We start from the raw sequence: 19,412 nt of genomic DNA on the forward strand, positions 1-19,412 counted from the left end.
TGCTTTAGGATCTGCCTTTGAAACCTTTGATTTGTACTCTTGGGCTATTCTCTACAACTCTGGGCTTTGCTTGCCACATTTGGCTTTCTCAGAGAGACCTGTGGTCCTGAGAAATCCTACTGGCTTTGCCAGCATGTGGCCCTCTTTGCTCGGGAAGGGGCGTTTAGACTGAAATTCCACCTGGAACCCAGAGTGGTTGGGAACAGTGCCCAGGGGGTTGCCATACTCTGCTGTCTGCACCCGGGCAGTGAGGCTGGGATATGAACTCAGGTCCAGCCTTGCCACTTGCAGAAGCCACATGGGAGCACTGATGCCCACACTGCTGTCTTCCTCCATCTGAAAAACAGTCATTTGGGCCAGAATGTGATGTTTTCTACATCTTTCAGTGTAGAATAGTTGGTTTCTTGGCAAAACCTCTTAGAAAAAAGTGGAACTTAGTGTAACAAGAACCCCTGACTTGAACAAAGTTGTACTCCCTAGTACAGCACCACCTTCAGGCTAACGTGGAGAAGTGCACTGATGGCTGGGAGGCTAACTTCTCGGAACCCATCCTGCCCAGTCAAGAAGACAGTCAGTGATACTGTTATAGTAAGTGACCTTACAGGACAGCTAGTAGCTACACTTGTGGTGAGCATAGCAGAGTGTATAAACTTGTCAAATCAGCAAGCTGTAAAAAAAAAAAAGAAAAAGAATTGCTGTAGCTGTAGGATGTAGCTAAAATATTGACTGTCAAGTCACAGCATGTTCAGGGGGTGCTCAGTGTTTTGTTGTTTGTTTGTTTTTTTTGTCATTTGGTATTATTAATTTTGTCTGCCTTGATAACTGACCTTCTCAGGTTGAAAAGGCCTTCAGGGCCCTTTTGACAGTGGTAAAAACGTGCCCTACCTCTGCTCTAATTCTCGCTACCTCTGGCTACTCTGGCTTGACACTATGGAAACCAGTGCCTTCAACACCTCCATGGTAGCTGGCACAGCAGACTTCTACTGTGACTCCCTTCCTGAAGAAAGTACAGATGAATGACCTTGTATGGGAATAGCTGTTGTTGCCTTAAGGGTGTATCTTGTGATTGTGCCCTGACACTCTGGCGTGGGGCAGCCATGACAAAACCAGGACCTCATCCCTGGTGAGGTGAGGGGACCACCTCGTTTAAGTGATTTGACTTCTCCAGTTCTACATGCTAGACAGACGCTGGGTGCATAATCCAGGACTCTGAGGAGTGGCAGAAATACTCCTACTGGACATATTCTCCAGCCGGGGATTTATTGCTTGAGACAGTCTGGCACAGGCAGCAGGTACTGTGCTGTTCTGAGGCACCAGAACCATCTAAAGGTGACTCAGAGAGCACAAGGGGCCACTATTGCAGCATCTCCAGCATGTGGCTGTTCTGGCTGTGTCAGGGCCACTGTCCATGTTGTATATGGCTGTCCTGTATGTGTCCTAGCAGGAGATGGTGACATACAAATGCTGGGTTCTGCTGTGGTGCCACCATGCATGGCCCGTTTGAATCCTGATGTGTAAAAACTTCTGGTGTTTCTACATTGTCTGTGTTTTCCGGTTGGTGACAGTTAGGCCTAGGTCTGAGGCAGGCTTGACAAACCAGAGAGATTATCTCATTCACTCCCAACCGTCCAGATCCTCCAGGTTCAAAGTCGTCAAAGACTTCATTTAGAACTTCCTTTGTAGGGCCATGGTACCACCTGGGAGAAGCGTATACCCTCACCAAATAATGCATCAGCAGAGTATGAACATTCCTTTCCATTCAGTTTAAATAACACTGGGAATTATTATTATTATTTTTTATTTTTGTCAGGCTGACAGAAGAAAAAAGGTATTTTTTGTTTTCACCCACGCGTCATGCTGTGGCAGGTGCAGGAGAGCCAACAGCTGATTACAATGCCCATCCTAGGAGTTTGCCAAGGAGGGTGACCTACTTAGTCTTGACTTGCTTTGGTCTTTGGTTTTAACAATTAGTTTCTGGCTTACTAGACTATTCCTAACTCAATTCTCAGCATTGTCCTTACCTCTGACTTTCACATCCTCCCCCACTTGGGGAGAGAGGTTTCTTCTGGCTTCCGTTAACTGGGCTGACCCACTACGTCTAGTCAAAGGATAGAGAATAACAATCAGGGAAAATATTTGATCCCTGCTCTCATGAGTTCACAGTCTAGCTGGGAACAAAAAACCCCATAAAACCCATGAGTTCAGTAAACTCAAAAGGGGTAGTCCTCAAAAGGGGTAAACTCCAGATGTACTAGGGACTCTCCAGGAAGTGGCCATTTTGTCTGTTGGAAGCATGTATAGGAGGCAGGACACTGGAGCTTGTTTCACCTATTGGACAGGAAGGGAGGGCATTCTGTGCAGCAATTGTGGAGGCTGAGAAGCATGGGCTTTTGGGAGTGAACTGCAAAGAAATCTGTATGTTTAGAGGAAGATGAGCATAGAAATATAAATGGAATCAGACTGCTAAGTTATGTAAACTATGTCAAGGAGCGTAGACCTCATTCTATAGGCAAACAAAAGCTATCACCACCTCGTGGTCCACTGCTTGTCATATGTCAGGAACTGTACCAAGCATTTCCACCACTTTGCCTCAGTCTCAGATTTGTGTTTCAGATGGACAACACTGTTGGCAGAGGGGAGGATGTATTTATTGGAGGGCAAGAGTGGAGGAGGGAGATTAGTCGTAATAGTCAGAAAACAGGACATGGCAGCTGGATGTGAGGATTAGAGAGAGATTAAAGAGATGGAGTTGACAGGGCTGGGAATGTGAAGGGAAGTCCGGGATGACTGCTGGATTGGCTTGGCTGAGTGTGCATGACGGGATCCTTGGGGAAGTCTAGGAAAACTGAAGTGTTTTTCCTGGACAACCTTGGCTAAACATGGCTATGATACATTTTGTTGGATTAAACGGTGTGTGGGTTCGAATCCTGAATTCATGTATTACTTACAGTTGAGTGTTTACCTAACCTCTCTGGGAATCTGTTTTCTGCTATAATGTGAGGACAGTCCTACCCTGAGGGAGAGTTGTGATGATTGAGTGATGTATGAGTGGTAATGATATGACAGAGTGCCTGACACGCAGTGGGCCCTGAATACATACACGAGGTCTGTTATCTCTAGGTTAACAATGACAGCACAGGTTTGGTGCTACACATGTCGTGTGTGTTCCATGTAGAGGGAAATATGGTGCCAAGAATTGGAAGGTGGAGCAGAATAAAGATGTTCTCAGGAGGGTATGAGAAAGGAAGAAATTCTGATTTGTCTTCTGTTTAGTAACATATGGCCAACATTTTACAAAACGTATCTCTGTGCCATATTTAGGATGTCCCTGGGAGTGCTGCATGGAGGGCATCATTCATAACACATGTATGCGGCAGTATTTATATAGTTAACATGTACGGTTTTTGTTGTAGGACCCCAAGTCCAATTTGATCCAACAGTGGTTGTCAGAACAAAGTGATCTTGGCATCGTTTCCAAAACTTTTCAATTATCTTCCCATCCAATACTTGGTGACTGGTCCATTCAAGTTCAAGTGAATGTGAGTATAAATATATTTTCAGGGGGAATGCTAAAGTGATTTAATTAGGTCAGGTGGGGAAATATCTCCAATGTCATTTATTCGATGAACAGAAAATTGTTAATCTGAACATCTAGATAATTTAAGGGGTTTATTTTGAATTTACTGTGTTTATCCATGGGTTAGCTTTCATTGTAATATGTTAGAATTTTACCCATTGTTGTCTTTTTCTGTAATACAATGTTTGAAGGTTAAAACACTTGGCATTTTTTTAAATGTTTATTTTTGAGAGACAGAGAGAGACAGAGCATGAGCAGGGGAGGGTCAGAGAGAGAGGGAGACACAGAATCTGAAAGCAGACTCCAGGCTCTGAGCTGTTAACACAGAGCCAGACGTGGGGCTCGAACTCACAGAGTGCGAGATCATGACCTGAGCCGAAGTCGGATGCTCAACCGACTGAGCCACCCAGGCGCCACAAAACGTTTTGTGTTTAATGTAAAACTGATTAATGTTTATTTTACTTATTCAGTGCACACATTGAGTATTTTAAAACTAAGCTACAGATACATAGTTATAATTTAGCAAATTTTATGTCTCTGAATGACTCCTGATGAGATTGGACTAACCTACTTTATCATTGTTTTCAAACACACAGTGATTGGGGTGTCTGGGTGGCTATGCGGTTAAGTGTCTGACTTTGGCTCATATCATGATCTCACGTTTCATGCTTTGGAGCTCCGCATAGGTCTCTGTGCTGACAGCTCAGAGCCTGGAGCCTGCTTCAGGTTCTGTGTCTCCCTCTCTCTCTGCCCCTCCCCCACTTGTGCCTCTCTCTGTCTCTCTCTCAAAAAAACAAAACAAAACAAAACATTAAAACATACAAAAAAAAAAAAAAAGAAACAGTGGTTTTAAACGACCACACCAATTTTCTGTTCCCCAAGTCCTCTTTCTCCCCAACTCCTCTACCTACTTCCTTTGTTTGTTGCCAACCTTTGAAGCTCTGAGATCTCACAGGGCAGACTCATCTCTCTGCCTTAGGTTTTCTCCTGTGCATCCCTGTGTGATGTTTGAAGATTCATTGAATATTGTCCCATTTTCCTCTGGAGTTTATTAAAAAATATATAAGTTTGTGAATAAGAGCTTTTAAAAATAGTTCTATTAAAAGAGCTGTTAACATTTTGGACAAAAATTTTTTGCTGTGGGCATGGTTGGGTACACTGTAGGATGTTTAGCAGGATCTTTAGCCTCAGCCCCTCAGATGCCAGTAGCAGCCCGAGTGTGCCAAACAGAATTGTCTACAGGCATTGTCACTCTCCACGGGGGAAAAAATACCCTCTCCCTTCCCCACTGAGAACCACTTTATTAGAAGGAATAATCATTCATTAACATAAGACCTTAAGTGGGATAAGTGTACCAAAAAAATTAAAAAAAATTTTCTCCTTTCTGCTTTTAGGAAGGGGTCACATCCTAAAAGCAGATCTAGTCTGTCTTAGCCAGCACATGGTTTTTGAGCATCCATGAAGAGTGCCTGCGGAGAGGGTGTGCTGCAGGGGTGAGACAGTTGGGCAGTGAGAAAGTGTAGAGGTGTGTGTAGGGCTCAGGGAAGCCTGGAGGAGGGGGTGTTGAGCTCTAGGGGAGCCAGACATTTGTGCTTATGGAGGAAGAGGAGAGTCAGTGTTTGTGAGACTTCACAGAGAGAAGGCTGTGTGTGGACATTGGGAAGATGGAAGAGAGCCTCACGGGTCTGGGGGTTTGGGAGAAGTTTGGTGTTACTGGCACATGTGGGGAATGATGGGAGTTGATGATTAGGACATATACTGTGAGCGTGAAGGAATTAGGGTTTTCTTAGTTCCCACCTTTGATTTCACTATAGAGTTCTCCAGGATCAGTTGTTTATCCATCTGTCTGTCTTTCCATCTATCTGTCCCTGCATCAAATATGTGAGGGCGTATAGGGCAGTTGTGGAAATAAGGAGGTAAACATGCAAAATCTCTGTCCTCAATATCATTGTTGTGCTGACATGGATAATATGATAAAAGTTGAATAACGTAAGCGTGACAGGAAAACAAGGCAGTGTGACAGCGGAGGAATCGTGAGGTGCTGAGTCAGTGAGGTCCATCAGGTGTTTTTTTTTTTTTTTTAATTTTAAAATTTATTTTATTTTTTAAGTTCTAAAAAATTTTATTTTTTTAATTTAAATTCAAGTTAGTTAACATATATAGTGTAATAATGATTTTAGGAATAGAAATTAGTGATTCATCACTTACACATAACACCCTGTGCTCATCCCAACAAGTGCCCTCCTTAATGCCCATCGCCCATTTAGCCCATACCCCACCCAAACACCACACCAGCAACCCTCAGTTTGTTCTCTGTATTTAAGAGTCTCTTATGGTTTGTCTTCCTTCCTTTCTTTTTTTTTTTTTTTATCTTATTTTTGTTTCCCTTCCCCTATGTTCATCTGTTTTCTTTCTTAAATTCCACATAGGAGTGAAATCATATGATATTTGCCTTTCTCTGACTGACTTAGTTTGCTTAGTATAATACACTCTAGTTTCATCCACATTGTTGCAAATGGCAAGATTTCATTCTTTTTCATCGCCAAGTAATCTTCCATTGTATCTATGTACCACATCTTCTTTATCTTCTTCATCAGTCTGTGGCATTTGGGCTCTTTCCATACTTTGGCTATTGTTGATAGTGCTGCTATAAACACTGGGGTGCATGTGCCCCTTCGAATCAGCACTCCTGTATCCTTTGGATAAATACCTAGTAGTGTAATTGCTGGGTCGTAGGGAGTTCTATCAGTAATTTTTTGAGGAACCTCCATCTGTTTTCCAGAGTGGCCACACCAGTTTGCATTCCCACCACCAGCGCAAAAGGGTTCCTCTCTCTCTGCACCCTTGCCAACATCTGTCATTTCCTGAGTTGTTAATTTTAGCTGTTCTGACAAGTGTGAGGTGGTGTCTCATTGTGGTTTGATTTGTATTTCCCTCATCAGGTACTTCTAAGGGTGCAGGGTGACTTGGACTAGCATGGGATAAAGAAGGTGTATTGTAAGGATGAGTGCTGATGCTTTTGGGATCGCATCTCATTCTGTCTCTCTGGCTGAGTCATTCTCCCCTCACTCTTCTGTCAACCTCTGTGGTGTTTTTAGTCCAAATCTGGACTGGTCGCATTGGCTCATCTGAATAACCATCATCTCAGAGTCCTTCAAGCAACCCTCTTTGTTGGTGGCTGTGGATGGACTTCCCTTGGGTCAGTGTCCACTGTTGGTCCATTCAGAGGCACTTCTGCACGGTGGCCAGGGACAATCTCAGCTGGGTGGCAGCCTCCAAGAGGTTAATTTGTTCAGTGAGTGGTGAACAGGATATGTACTAGAACACAGAGGGTGATAGGATAGTGGAGAAAGACTTTTGGAAGATGTGAGATCATAAGTTGAAAATTAACAGGATTTCTCATGCAGTGGTTTGTGGACTGGATCTGTCATATTGATTTGGTCATATTGATTAGGAAAAGAAAGACAAGGAAAGGTAGGTGCTTAAAAAATTCAAATCATTTACAAGATTTGGCCTTTGCCCACCTTTTCAGCTTTGTTAAGTGCCACCCTTGTCCTCGAACAGCCTTGAATGGCCTAATCCCTGTAGACATCTCCATAGCACTCTGTGCTTCTCTTGGTTCATTCATGTCACTTTTAACTGGTGGCATCTAAGAGACTGTAGTCTTTTGGGGCTTGTTCACATCTGTGTCTCTATGACTTAGCACGTGTTTCACACATGGATATCAGTCAGTATTTATTAGATGAGTGTATTAAAGGTATTTAATAATCATTAGTATTGAAATACATATAATGTCTCCTTTTCCACATTCCGTAAGGCATCTTTATCTTTTAGAAAAGACCAGCATATTAATCAGGTACTTGGTGATACAATGTTTTTCTCCCAAATTTTATTGAGGTACAGTTGACAAAAGGATAGGTTACTTAAGTTTACAGTATGATTATTTGATATACATACACGTTGTGAAAGGATTCCTGCCAGGTTATATAATGTTAAGGCACACACTAAGGAAATCTAAGCACTTTTATTTTAAAAAAAAGAAAAAAGAAAAAAGAAAAGAAAAGAAAAGAAAAGAAAAGAAAAGAAAAGAAAAGAGACTCCTTTAAGGGCCGCCAGGGGTCAGTGTAATCAAAGAAATGTTATGGGAAGCAACCCGAGACCCCGTATTGGTCTCTGGTTTTTATCTTTCCTGGACTCCTGCACAACATTCAAAGATTGTTTATTGCTTATTATTGAACTCCTTTTTCTTTCAGCAGTAAATAATGACTGTGGTAGAAATATATTTATTATTTAAATAGTCCACCACTGTACACTATATTTTTGTTTTTTAAGGCAGTGACCATTCTCAGGATTAGATCTCAGGGAAGGGAAAACATTTCAGAAGAATGTTTTGAAATTCTATTTGTCTCTAGCAAAAATATGGAGTGATCTTAGTATTAGACTTATTGGAGCTTTGATTTGTAGTGACTGTAATCAGTGTGGCATTCTTTTTTTTTTTTTAGTGTTTATTTATTTTGAGAGAGAGAGAGAGAGAGAGGGAGCGAGGGAGGGGCAGAGAGAGAGGAAGAGAGAGAATCACAAGCAGTGTCCACGCTCAAGATAGAGCCCTACTCAGGGCTTGATCTCACAACCATGAGATCAGGACCTTGACTTGAGATCATGACCATAAGATAATGACTTGAGCCAATATCGAGTTGGATGCTTAACTGACTGAGCTACCCAGGTGTCCCAATTAGCAAGGCATTCTTAAATCACCCTTTATGCTAGGCCAGAAAAAGAATCCTTTAGGTAAAGCACACTTGGTGGGCTCCTTGGCATTTCTACAACCGTAACATGTACCTTTATAGAATAAGTGTGAACGAGTCATTTATTATATACTAACCTTTCTAGGTTACTACATTTCTTTTGACCTTCCGGTATTGCTTTTCACTTTCAGGATTTTTAATGATGACTAACTATTTTGATTTCATAAAATTTCTAGGTTTTTATTCTTATTTTTTATCTCTTTATTGTGCAGTATATAATGGTAGAGCACACACAGTAAGTTCTCCGTATATTCACAGACATGCACTTTTTATAATGATAGTTTATTTATTTATTTAAAGTATTTATTTATTTTGAGAAAGAGAGAGAGAGAGAGTGAGCATGAGCAGGAGAGGGGCAGAGAGAGAGGGAGAGGAGAGAATCCCAAGTAGGCTCTGCACTGTCAGCACAGAGCCAGATGTGGGGCTCGATCACAAACCTTAAGATCATGACCTGTACCAAAATCCAGAGTTGGACGCTTAACTGGCTGAGCCACCCAGGTGCCCCTATTATGCTAGTTTAATTACATTGCAAAGCAACTCTTGATAATAACTTTTAAGCTCTTTAAAAAATTTTTTTTAAATGTTTATTTATTTTTGAGAGAGACAGACAGAGTGCAAGCTGGGGAGGGGCAGAGACACAGAATCCGAAGCAGGCTCCAGGCTCTGAGCTGTCAGCACAGAGCCTGACGTGGGGCTCGGACTCACAGAGTGTGAGATCATGACCTGAGCTGAAGTCAGACGCTTAACAGAATGAGCCACCCAGGTGCCCCTAAGCTTTTTTAAACTTAGGAAATTTAGTAAGAGCACTGATTTTTTTTTTTTTTTTATGTGTGCTACTTATGCATGTACTTAATTTGTGTACCTGCCTGGAATGCGAATGGTTCTTTGCTGTGCTGGGGACTGTGCTTCTTCTCTTGAGAAGAATCACTATCCCTTTTTCCTTTAGTAGCACCTCCCCTGCCCCAACATTTCTGTCTTAACTTCCAGGAGCACCGCATCCTCCTCTTAGAGGGTAGAGGTTTATTTTAGCTATAATGCCTCTTCATAGAAGTGTGTTTTACAGAGTTGCTATGTTTCAGGTACATTAAAGGACAACTGGGGAGATGTGCTCCAGTTTAATAATCATCTTACAAATACACCTTGGGCAGATAACTTGTGAATGTTAAACACTGCTTATATTTTCATTGTTTTGCAGTACTTCTCTAGGTGCCTTATCTTTCTAGGTATCTACCTCTTGACTGGTATCCTTGGCTCTCCCAAATAGTTGCAATTTTGTTTTTCATTATTTTTAAAGTAGACTCAGCACCGAACGTGGGGCTCAGACTTATGATTGTGAGATGAAGAGTCTCATGCTCTATTGACTGAGCCTTTCCTTTTTTTTTGATGGTGGTAAAATATACATGAAATTTACTATCTTAACTTTTGAGTGTATGGTTTAGTGGTATTAAATATACTCACATTGTTGTCCAGCCATCACTGCCATCGATCTCCTGAACTCTTTACATCTTGCAGAACTGAAACTGTTGACCCACTAAACACTAACTTCCCATTCCTCCTCTTTTCCAGCCAGGGGCAACCACCATTCTACTTTCTGTCCCTATGAACTTGACTACTCTAAGTACTTCATATAGGTGGGGCCATATAGTATTTGTTTTTTGTTTTTGTTTTTTGTGACTGGCTTATTTCACCTAGCATAATATCCTCAAGGTTTATCCATATGGCAGCATGTGTCAGAATTTCATTCCTTTTTAAGGCTGAAAATATTCCATTGCATGTATAACCAGGTTTCATTACAAATGATCTTTCATCTATGATTTAAAAATTATATTCCAGGTTTAGAGGTTCTTTAAAACCTTTTTTTTTTTTAATTTGAGATAGAGATAAAGAGAGAGAGAATGAGAGAGAGAGAGACAGCAAGGGGAGGGGCAGCAGGAGAGAGAGAGAGAGAGAGAGAGAGAGAGAGAGAGACTCAAGCAGGATCCATGCTCAGTGTGGAGCCCGACACAGGGCTTGATTCCACAACTCAGGGATCATGACCTGAGCCGAAATTAAGAGTTGGACACTCAACCAGCTGAGCCACCCAGGAGTCCCTAAAAGTTGTTGAAAAGAATGGCTTGTGTTGGTGTCTGAACACCAGGCTCCTGGAGCCAGGAGGGACCTGGCCATACCAGCCCTTTCCCTGGGGGTAGCCCACAGTCCTCAGTTGCAGGACTCTGGGTGACCCCAGAATTGGCACTCCTGTTTCTCTGAGAACCTGAAGGAAGAGCCTGAGTCACAGAGAAATCCTGCTCAGTTGATAATTGTAGCTCTTACCCTTTTTCTGCAGCGACAGATGGAAGCCTGTGTTCCCTTCTAGAGGAGCTCATGCAGCTAAGTTGAGCGTGTGAAGTTCCACTTGCTAGAACTTACCAGTGTTCTCAAACAGCAGTGTGCCTAAGAGTCAACTGACTGGGGAGCTTGTTTAAGATGCAGAGTTCAGGGCCTACCCCCAGATCCCAAGTCAGTATTGCTGGCACATGACCTAAGAATTTGCATTTTAAATGAACACTCTGGGAAATTCCGTTGTTTTTCTGGACCACATCTTGAGAAATGCTGATTTATGTCCGCAGTCAGGAGTCTTTACTTTCTATCTATTCTGCTGAGAGACAGTGTTGGGTAGTATAAAAGATGTAGAACAGGAGATGGACCCCCAATTCATTCTTTAATTCTCTAGTGGTGAGACTCTGGGCTGTTTACTTTGACTCTCTAGGTAAGTAGCTCTATGGAGCTCTCTGGTACCCTAGCTTACTATAGCAAATTTTTGGGGAAAATCTATATTTTTACAACAGCTTCTCTGGTGATTTAGATGCACAGCCAGCGTGGGAACCACTGAACTAGGTAATCATGTGGTTTCTTCTAGTTGTAAGTGACTGTGGTTCTCAGCCCTTGTCTCACTCTGAAGCAGTGTTAGGGTGGGGACAAGTAATTGAAGGTAGAGAACTCAACTCAGTAGTCCCAAGGCTTGAAATTAGTCCTTTGGAACCCTGTCTGATACATGTGGGTGTCAAGTTATTATGCAAATCAGAAGCAGTCTGCAACAAATTGTTCCTTTGTTTACAGCAGTTTCATGTATTTTCTTTCAAGTTAATTATTGTGGAAAGGTTAGTAAGGATTGCTAGCATCTCATGGCTTTTTATAGCCTTTTAGACTGCTCCTTATCTTTCTGGCCTTGCTGCCTAGCTATGGCCTGGGTCAGTTTCCTTCTGCTGGAGCTATTTGTCCTTTGCAAAGGAGCACATCTTTGTTTGGACAGTTCCTGTCCTTGAAGCTCTCTGCAAGTAGCATCTGGTAACCCTTCCCCTGGCTTGTGATGACAGCTTAACAGAAAGCATGGAGCAAACTGTGACAGGTCAGAAAACAGTGGCATCCTCTCTGGAATGTAGATGTAGCTTCCAAAATACTTTTGCTAGCCTCTGCTTAAAGGAAGACTGCTTTTTTTGGGAAAGACTTCAAGTTCTTACTTCCATGTGCTGGGAGAGAGGGGAGGGGAGTTGGTTTTAAAATTCTGATTTCTTACAGCGGCAACTGGCAGGTCAACACTTCATTCTCTGTTCTTCCACGGGTCCTTATACACACCTTTACTACAGCACTTACTGATCAGAGCAGTTGTTTCCTTTTTTTTTTTTATTGTGGCAAGATATAAATAACATAAAATTTACCATTGTAGCCATTTTTAAGTATATAGTTCAGTGGCATCAAGTACATTTACATCCATCACCACCATCAATTTCCAGAATTTGTCTCATCTTTCCAAACTGTGGTCAGTGTAGTTAAAAAAAGTTTTTTTTCAATGTGTATTTATTTTTGAGAGACAGAGACAGAGTGTGAGCGGGGAAGGGGCAGAGCAAGAGGGAGACACAGATCCAATGCAGGCTCCAGGGTCTGAGCTGTCAGCACAGAGCCTGACGTGGGGCTTGAACCCACAAGCCGTGAGAGCATGACCTGAGCTGAAGTCAGACGCTCAACAGACTGAGCCATCCAGGGTGCCCCAGGGTAGTTTTTTTTTAAATGTCTATTTTTTTGAGAGAGAGAGAGCATGAGCAGGGGAGGGGCAGAGAGAGAGGGGGACAAAGGATCAGAAGTGGGCTCTGTGCTGACAGCAGCGAGCCTGATGTGAGACTTGAACTCAAGAACTGTGAATTCATGACCTGAGCCGAAGTTGGACACTCAACCGACTGAGCCACCATTCTAGTTTTAAAAAATATGACTGCCTTATTTAGTAGACTGTGAGTTGCTTAAAGACAGGAATTCTATTTTCATTAATGTTCATATTTATTCTGGCTAATAAAGTATTTGATCTGTTGTAGGAACCCATTCATGCATGTGGGATGAAAGAATAAGTGAATGAACAGTTTCTTCTAGACTATTGCTATTAATTATTATCCTCTGTGGTATTCTTTGACTTAGAGTTCTAGTCTTCCATATACTACCAAACTTAGAAGAAATATGTTCATGTATTTGCATTTTGAGAATATGTATAGCTGCTGTATTTGAGGCACCTGTGAGCCAGTGGAAAACAGGCCTTTTGGATTAATGTTCTGGACTTTCTGATTCTGAAAATTAAAAAAGGTTTCAGTCAAGAACTGAATATCCTAGCCTCTTATAAACTTCTGTAGTGAGCTGTTTGATCTGCTATTGTTAGTCCTTTGGTGGTATGCATTTTGATTTCTGGACCTCAACCTAATTTTTTTGAGGAGTTCCTTGTCTTGTTCTTTCCCTCCAAAAGCCACCCCAGGAGTGCCCTTCAAGGGTGTTTTACCTGCTGTCCTCTTCAGGTACATCTTAATGGCATCAGGCAGAAACTCTGGGTCAGGAATTAGCTTATCAGTGAAATGGAGGGTGCTAGGAAGCCATCAGCACATAGCAAGGTTACCCCGTTCCACCTCCTCATTTTATGGAAGAAGAGTTGGAGAGAGGTAATGTGACCTGGTTAGGCTCACACAGTGTTATGGTAGGGTCAGAGCTAGAAGCTAGATTTCCTGACACTTTCAGCTGAATAACATTAAATTATTTAATATGTACTGTAATTGCTGTTTAAAGATAGTCATGTTTTTGGTTGAGTTTAGACGTCAACAGATCTTGCTGTATACATTGGTGGAGAAGATGCCCACATCTATGACATGATTTGAGGGTGCCAATCACTCCTTCACACATTAGATTGTTTCCTTGTTTTATATTTGGCTTTTAAAGTTTTTGTTTTAATTCCAGTTAGTTAACATACAGTGTTATATTAGGTTCAGGTGTATAATATAGTGATTCAACAGTTCTATACATTGCCTGGTGCTCATCACAGCAAGTGCACGCCTTAATCCCTTTCACCTATTTCACCCATCCCCCCACCCACTTCCCCTCTGGTAAGAATCTGTTTCTTGGTTTGTCTCTCTCTTTTTTTTTCTTTCCGCTCCTTTGTTTTGTTTCTTAAATTCCACATATGGTATTTGTCTTTCTCTGACTGACTTACTTTGCTTAGCATTATACTCCCTAACTCCGTCCATGTTGTTGCAAATGGCAAGATTTCATTCTTTTTTTATGGCTGAGTGACATTACAATATATTTATATACCACATCTTCTTTATCCATTTATCAAGTGATGAACACTTAGGCTGCTTCCATAGTTTGGCTATTGTAAATAATGTTACTATAAATATCAGGGTGCATGTGACCCCTTGAATACCAAAGTATTCTTTGGTTAAATACCTAGTAGTGCAAATGCTGGATCATAGGGTAGTTCTGTTTTAAAATTTTTGAGGAACCTCCATATTGTTTTGCACAGTGGCTGCATCAGTTTGCGTTCCATCAACAGTGCATGAGTTTTCCTTTTTCTCCGCATCCTTGCCAACACCTGTTGTTTCTTGTGTTGTTGAATTTAGCCATTTTGACAAGTGTGAGGTGATATCTTATTAAAACTTTGATTTGCATTTCCCTGATGGTAAGTGATGAACATCTTTTCATCTGTTCTTCTGTTCATCTGTTTCATCTCTTCATCTGTTCACCTGTTCTTCTGCCTATTTTTTAAAATTGGATTATTTGTTTTTTGGGTGTTGAGTCTGATAAGTTCTTTATAGATTTTAGACACCAACCCTTTATCAGATATGTCATTTGCAAATATCTTCTCCCATCCTGTAGGCTGTCTTTCAGTTTTGTTGATTGTTTCCTCTGCAGAAGGTTTTTATTTTGATGTAGTCCCAATAGTTTATTTTTGTTTTTGTATCCCTTGCCTCAGGAGATATATCTAGAAAGAAGTTGCCATGGTCGATGTCAAAGAGGTTAGGTTGAGAACAACCTACCTTCTAGGATTTTTTTGGTTTCAGGTCTCACATTGAGGTCTTTAATCAACTTTGAATTTATTTTTGTATATGATGTAAGAAAGTGGTCTAGTTTCATTTTTTGCATGTTGCTGTCCAGGTTTCCCAACACCATTTGTTGAAAAGATTGTCTTTTTCCATTGGATATTCTTTCTTGCTTTGTTGGAGATTAATTGACCATGTAGTTGTGGGTTTATTTCTGGGTTTTCTGTTCTTTCTGTGGATCTGTGTCTGTTTCTATGTCAGTACCATATTGTTTTGATTACTACAGCTTTGTAATATAATTTGAAGTCTGGAATTGTGATGCCTCCAACTTTGCTTTGCTTTGGCTATTTGGGGTCTTTTGTGGTTTCATGCAAATTTTAGGATTGTTTTTTTAGCTTGGTGAAAAATCCTGTTGCTACTTTGATAGTAATTGCATTAAATGTGTAGATTCCTTTGTGTAGTTATAGACGTTTTAACAATATTTGTTCTTCCAGTCCATGAGGTTGGGATGTGTTTCCATTTCTTTGTCTGATAAGTTCTTCAGTATTTTATGGTTTTCAGAATACAGGTCTTTCACCTCTTTGGTTAGGTTTATTACTAGGTATCTTACTGCTTTTGGAGCAGTTGTAAATGGGATTAGTTTCTTTTTCTACTGCTTCATTATTGGTGTATATAAATGCAACAGATTCTGTACATTGATTTTGTATCCTGTGATTTTACTGAATTTATTAGTTCTAGCAGTTTTTTTTTGTGGAGTCTTTCAGTTTTTCTATATATAGTATTATGTTATCTGCAAATAGTGAAAGTTTTACTTCTTCCTTGCCAATTTGGGTACTTTCTATTTCTTTTTGTTGTCTGATTGATATGGTTAGGACTTCCAGGACTATGTTGAACAAAAGTGGTGAGAGTGGACATCCTTGGCTTGTTCCTGACCTTGGGGAAAAGCTCCAGTATTTTCCCATTAAGGATGATGTTATATTTTTCATATATATGGCCTTTATTATGTTGAGGTATGCTCCCTCTAAATCTACTTTTATTATGAATGTATGTTGTACTTTGTCAAATGCTTTTTATGCATGTATTGAAATGATCTTATAGTTCTTATCCTTTCTCTTATTGATGTGCTATATCATGTTAATTGTTTTGCAAATATTGAACCACTCTTGCAATTCAGGAATAAATCCCACTTGATCGTGGGGCATGATTTTTTTTTAATGTATTATTGAATTTAGTTTGCTAGTATTTTGTTGAGGATTTTTGCATCTATGTTCATCAGAGATATTGGCCTGTAATTCTCTTTTTTAGTGGTGCCTTTATCTGGTTTTGGTAACAGGGTAATGCTGGCCTCATAGAATGAATTTGGGTTTTCCTTCCTTTTCTGTTTTTTGGAATGGTTTGGGAAGAACAGGTATTAACTCTTATTTAAATATTTGGTAGAATTTGCCTGTAAGGCCTTTTGACTTTTGTTTTTTGGGAGGGTTTTTTTTTTTTTTTGGAGTTTTTTGATTACTGATTCAATTTCTTTGCTGGTTATTGGTCTGTTCAAATTTTATATCTCTTCCTGTCTCAGTTTTGGTAGGGTATAGGTTCCTAGGAATTTATCTATTTCTTCTAGGTTGTCTAATTTGTTGGCATTTAGTTTTTCATAATACCCCTTATAATTATTTGTATTTCTGTGGTGTTGGTTGTTACTTCTCCTCTCTCATCTGTGAATTTATTTATTTGAGTTTCACATTGGGTTGTTTTCAACATGTATCACATTCTGACCACAAGAGCCATGGCTTTAGACTGAAGATTTTGAGTGCTGGAGACTCATGTTATAGCATACAGGCTATCTGGTAGGGGAAATAGGCTAACATCCATTAATGTATTAGTAAGGATTACTTTGCTGTAACCTAGCAGACTATATAATCTTGGTGATATAAGACATAGAGGAATAATTTTTGAAGAACTTTTTATTTTGAAGTAGATTCATAGAAAATTGTGAAGATAGTATGGAGAGGTCCTGTGTGCCCTTTACACAGTGTACTAAATGGTTTTATCTTGCATTATTCTAGTACAACCTCAAAAACAGGAACTTGACATTGGTATGATGTGTGTATATAGTTCTATAAGATGCTCAGTTTTCAATGGCATAGAGGGAGTTTTGGAAAGTTACAGCTCTTTGGACTCTGCTGGTGACAGCCCTGGGTCCCAGGTGGGACACTAAAATGAGTACTGTGTCCCTGGGTAGAGTGAGAAAAGAAGAAATGAGCAAGAAATGGAATTATTTTGCTTCAAGGGTAATTTTCCCATTCAATACAGAGTTGTAGCTATGCTTCTCCTTTTTCCTCTTGCTTGAGATAGGTGCCCAAGAAAGGTGGCCATGTGGCATATCTTTAAAAACTTTTATTCTTTTTACTTAGTAGGAACAGAGAGGGTTAAATGAATGTGCGTGTGTGCGTGCACGCGTGTGTGTGTGTGTTTTAAAGAGAGTATGCTTCTAGTTAGCACTTTTCTGGTAAGGAAACCAGTTTGTCTCTTATACAGCATAATATATTTGTACTGCAAATGGAGAAACTTTTTAGGAGCATGCATGTGCTTGTGGCATTGGGTGTCTGGTCCACCATCCTTCTAACTGGAGTCTTATATGGTCTATGTCTTGGTTATTCATTAGATCCATTTTCCCCAAGTCCTAGTACTATGAGTAACTATCAGGTATAGAACAAATTATGTTCATCTTTAGTTTAGTTACAGTCTTTTAAAAAACTTAAAAAAATGTTTAATTTTGAGAGAGAGAGAGAGAGCCAGAAAGAGAGAGTGCGTGAGTGGGGGGAGGGGCAGAGAGAGAAAGAGACAGTATCCAAAGCAGGCTCTGTCTGAGCTGTCAGCACAGTCTGCCCTGGGGCTCGAACACATAAACTGTGAGGTCATGACCTGAGCTGAAGTCAGATTCTGAGCCACCCTAGTTAATAGTCTTGATGAGTACCAGAATGTTTGTAATTCTTTCTAAAATGAGAGAATGGATTGAGGAAAATGCTGTCTGATGGGGGAGATTCTGGTCTCTCCCTTCTCACTCTCAGTAGATAATCTTTCTTTCTACTTCATAAAAAACCGAAGTTATCAGATAGGAATTTCTTTAAACTGCTCTGCCAGATTTACATGTCTACCTGTGTGTGTACCCATCTCATGGTCCTCTTCTTTTACCGAAAGATGTAATTCTTCATATCTAAGACCAAAACCTCAACCTCTTCCCTGGTTTCTCCCTTCTACTTTCTCAGAAACCTTACAATGTTAATTATCTCTTCTTTCTCCTGAATCTTCAACCTGGATCTCTCTCTCCTGGATCTTTCCACAAAATCTAGTATGTTCAAGTCTCTCACAGGATTAAGGAGAAAGGGAGAGGGGGAGGAGGAGCGAAAGGGAGGGGGGATGGGCGGGGAGAAAGAGAGAGAGACAGAGAGACAGGCAGACACTGAACTCTGACCCTAGTTTCCTTGCCGGTAACTACTTTTTTTCTTTCCCATTCTAGCCAATTTTTTTTTTTAAGTTGTCTCATCTCTGTACCTCCCACTTCCTCCCCTCACTCCAATTTGGTACTTAAGTTTCTTTCTACTAGTTTGCTAGCCTGGGTTCTTCTCCTTGTCTTCTTTTGTCATGTATTCTTTCATACATATTGGGATATTGTAGAGTTTGGCTTTAAATTTCTTTCGTTTCTCACTCTAGACAAGTTAATTAATAGATATGGTTGCATTTTTCATCTATACACTAATGACTTTCAAATTTGTCTGAGAGAACCCAGAGCTCTGTGTTGCAGACCTTTATAACCATTTGCCTACTTAACATCTCTGCTTGGATGTTTTAAAGGCATCCTGAACTCCTCGTATCCAGTATCATTCTTATAATCATCGCTCACCACACCTGGCTCTTTTCCAGCGTTCTTTATCTTACTGAATTACTCCATTTCCATCCAGTTATTCAAGCTGGTACCCTTGGAGTTTCCTTGACATTTCATCTCTCCTACCATCCTTATCCAGACCTTCACCAGTTCCCACAGATTGTACCCTTAAATATATTTCAAATCCATCTACTTTTACTTCTCTTTATTTTCACCTCTGCCTTTTTTGTCCAAGCCACCATTATATTTTCCCTAGATATTTACAGTTTCTCTTAATGCATCTCCCTACATTTACTTTTTTCCTCTTGTAATCAGTTCCTTACATAGCAGTGAAAGTAATCTAAACATTAAATTGGATCATGTTATTTCTCAGCTTAAAACTCTCCAAAGGCTTTCCATTGCCCTCAGAATAAAATTCATGTGTTTTACCATGGCCTACACAAGGCCTTGCCTGATCTGACTACTTTTCCAGCCTCATCTTCAAGTTTCATAATTCCCTATGAATTTAATTCACAACTTTTATCGTTGTCTATAATTATATATTTATGTGTATGATTATTTGATAAATATATTTCTTTTCACCAAATTAAAAACCCCATCCTGGGAAGGTGTCTGTCCATCACTCAGCACAATGCTGGCACTTAGGTTCAATAATTCTCTGTTGAAGGATGGATGAATGAAAGCATTTGTTTTGTTTGGGGTGTAGTTCTGTTAGTTCTGATTCAGTAACGGGGTGGGAACTGGGCATCTCTGTTTATTGAATCTACCACAGTTGATCCCGATGCCTGGCTTGAAAACTCCAAGAGAAATATGTTGCAACTACA

The 19,412-nt window shown here is 40.4% G+C and overlaps 1 protein-coding gene across 5 annotated transcripts in view; it reads left to right on the forward strand.

The window, feature by feature from the left end:
- Window positions 1–19,412, forward strand: part of CD109 (CD109 molecule) — a 184,414-nt gene that overhangs the window by 69,482 nt on the left and 95,520 nt on the right. For all 5 annotated transcript variants that reach the window (XM_042986670.1, XM_042986668.1, XM_042986669.1 and 2 more), the window contains one exon: window positions 3,414–3,539. In XM_042986670.1, the coding sequence (XP_042842604.1) occupies window positions 3,414–3,539 (126 nt within the window). The remainder of the gene's footprint in view (window positions 1–3,413; window positions 3,540–19,412) is intronic.

The sequence above is a fragment of the Panthera tigris genome, chromosome B2 (genome assembly GCF_018350195.1).
Source record: "Panthera tigris isolate Pti1 chromosome B2, P.tigris_Pti1_mat1.1, whole genome shotgun sequence".
Classification (NCBI taxonomy): Eukaryota; Metazoa; Chordata; class Mammalia; order Carnivora; family Felidae; genus Panthera; species Panthera tigris.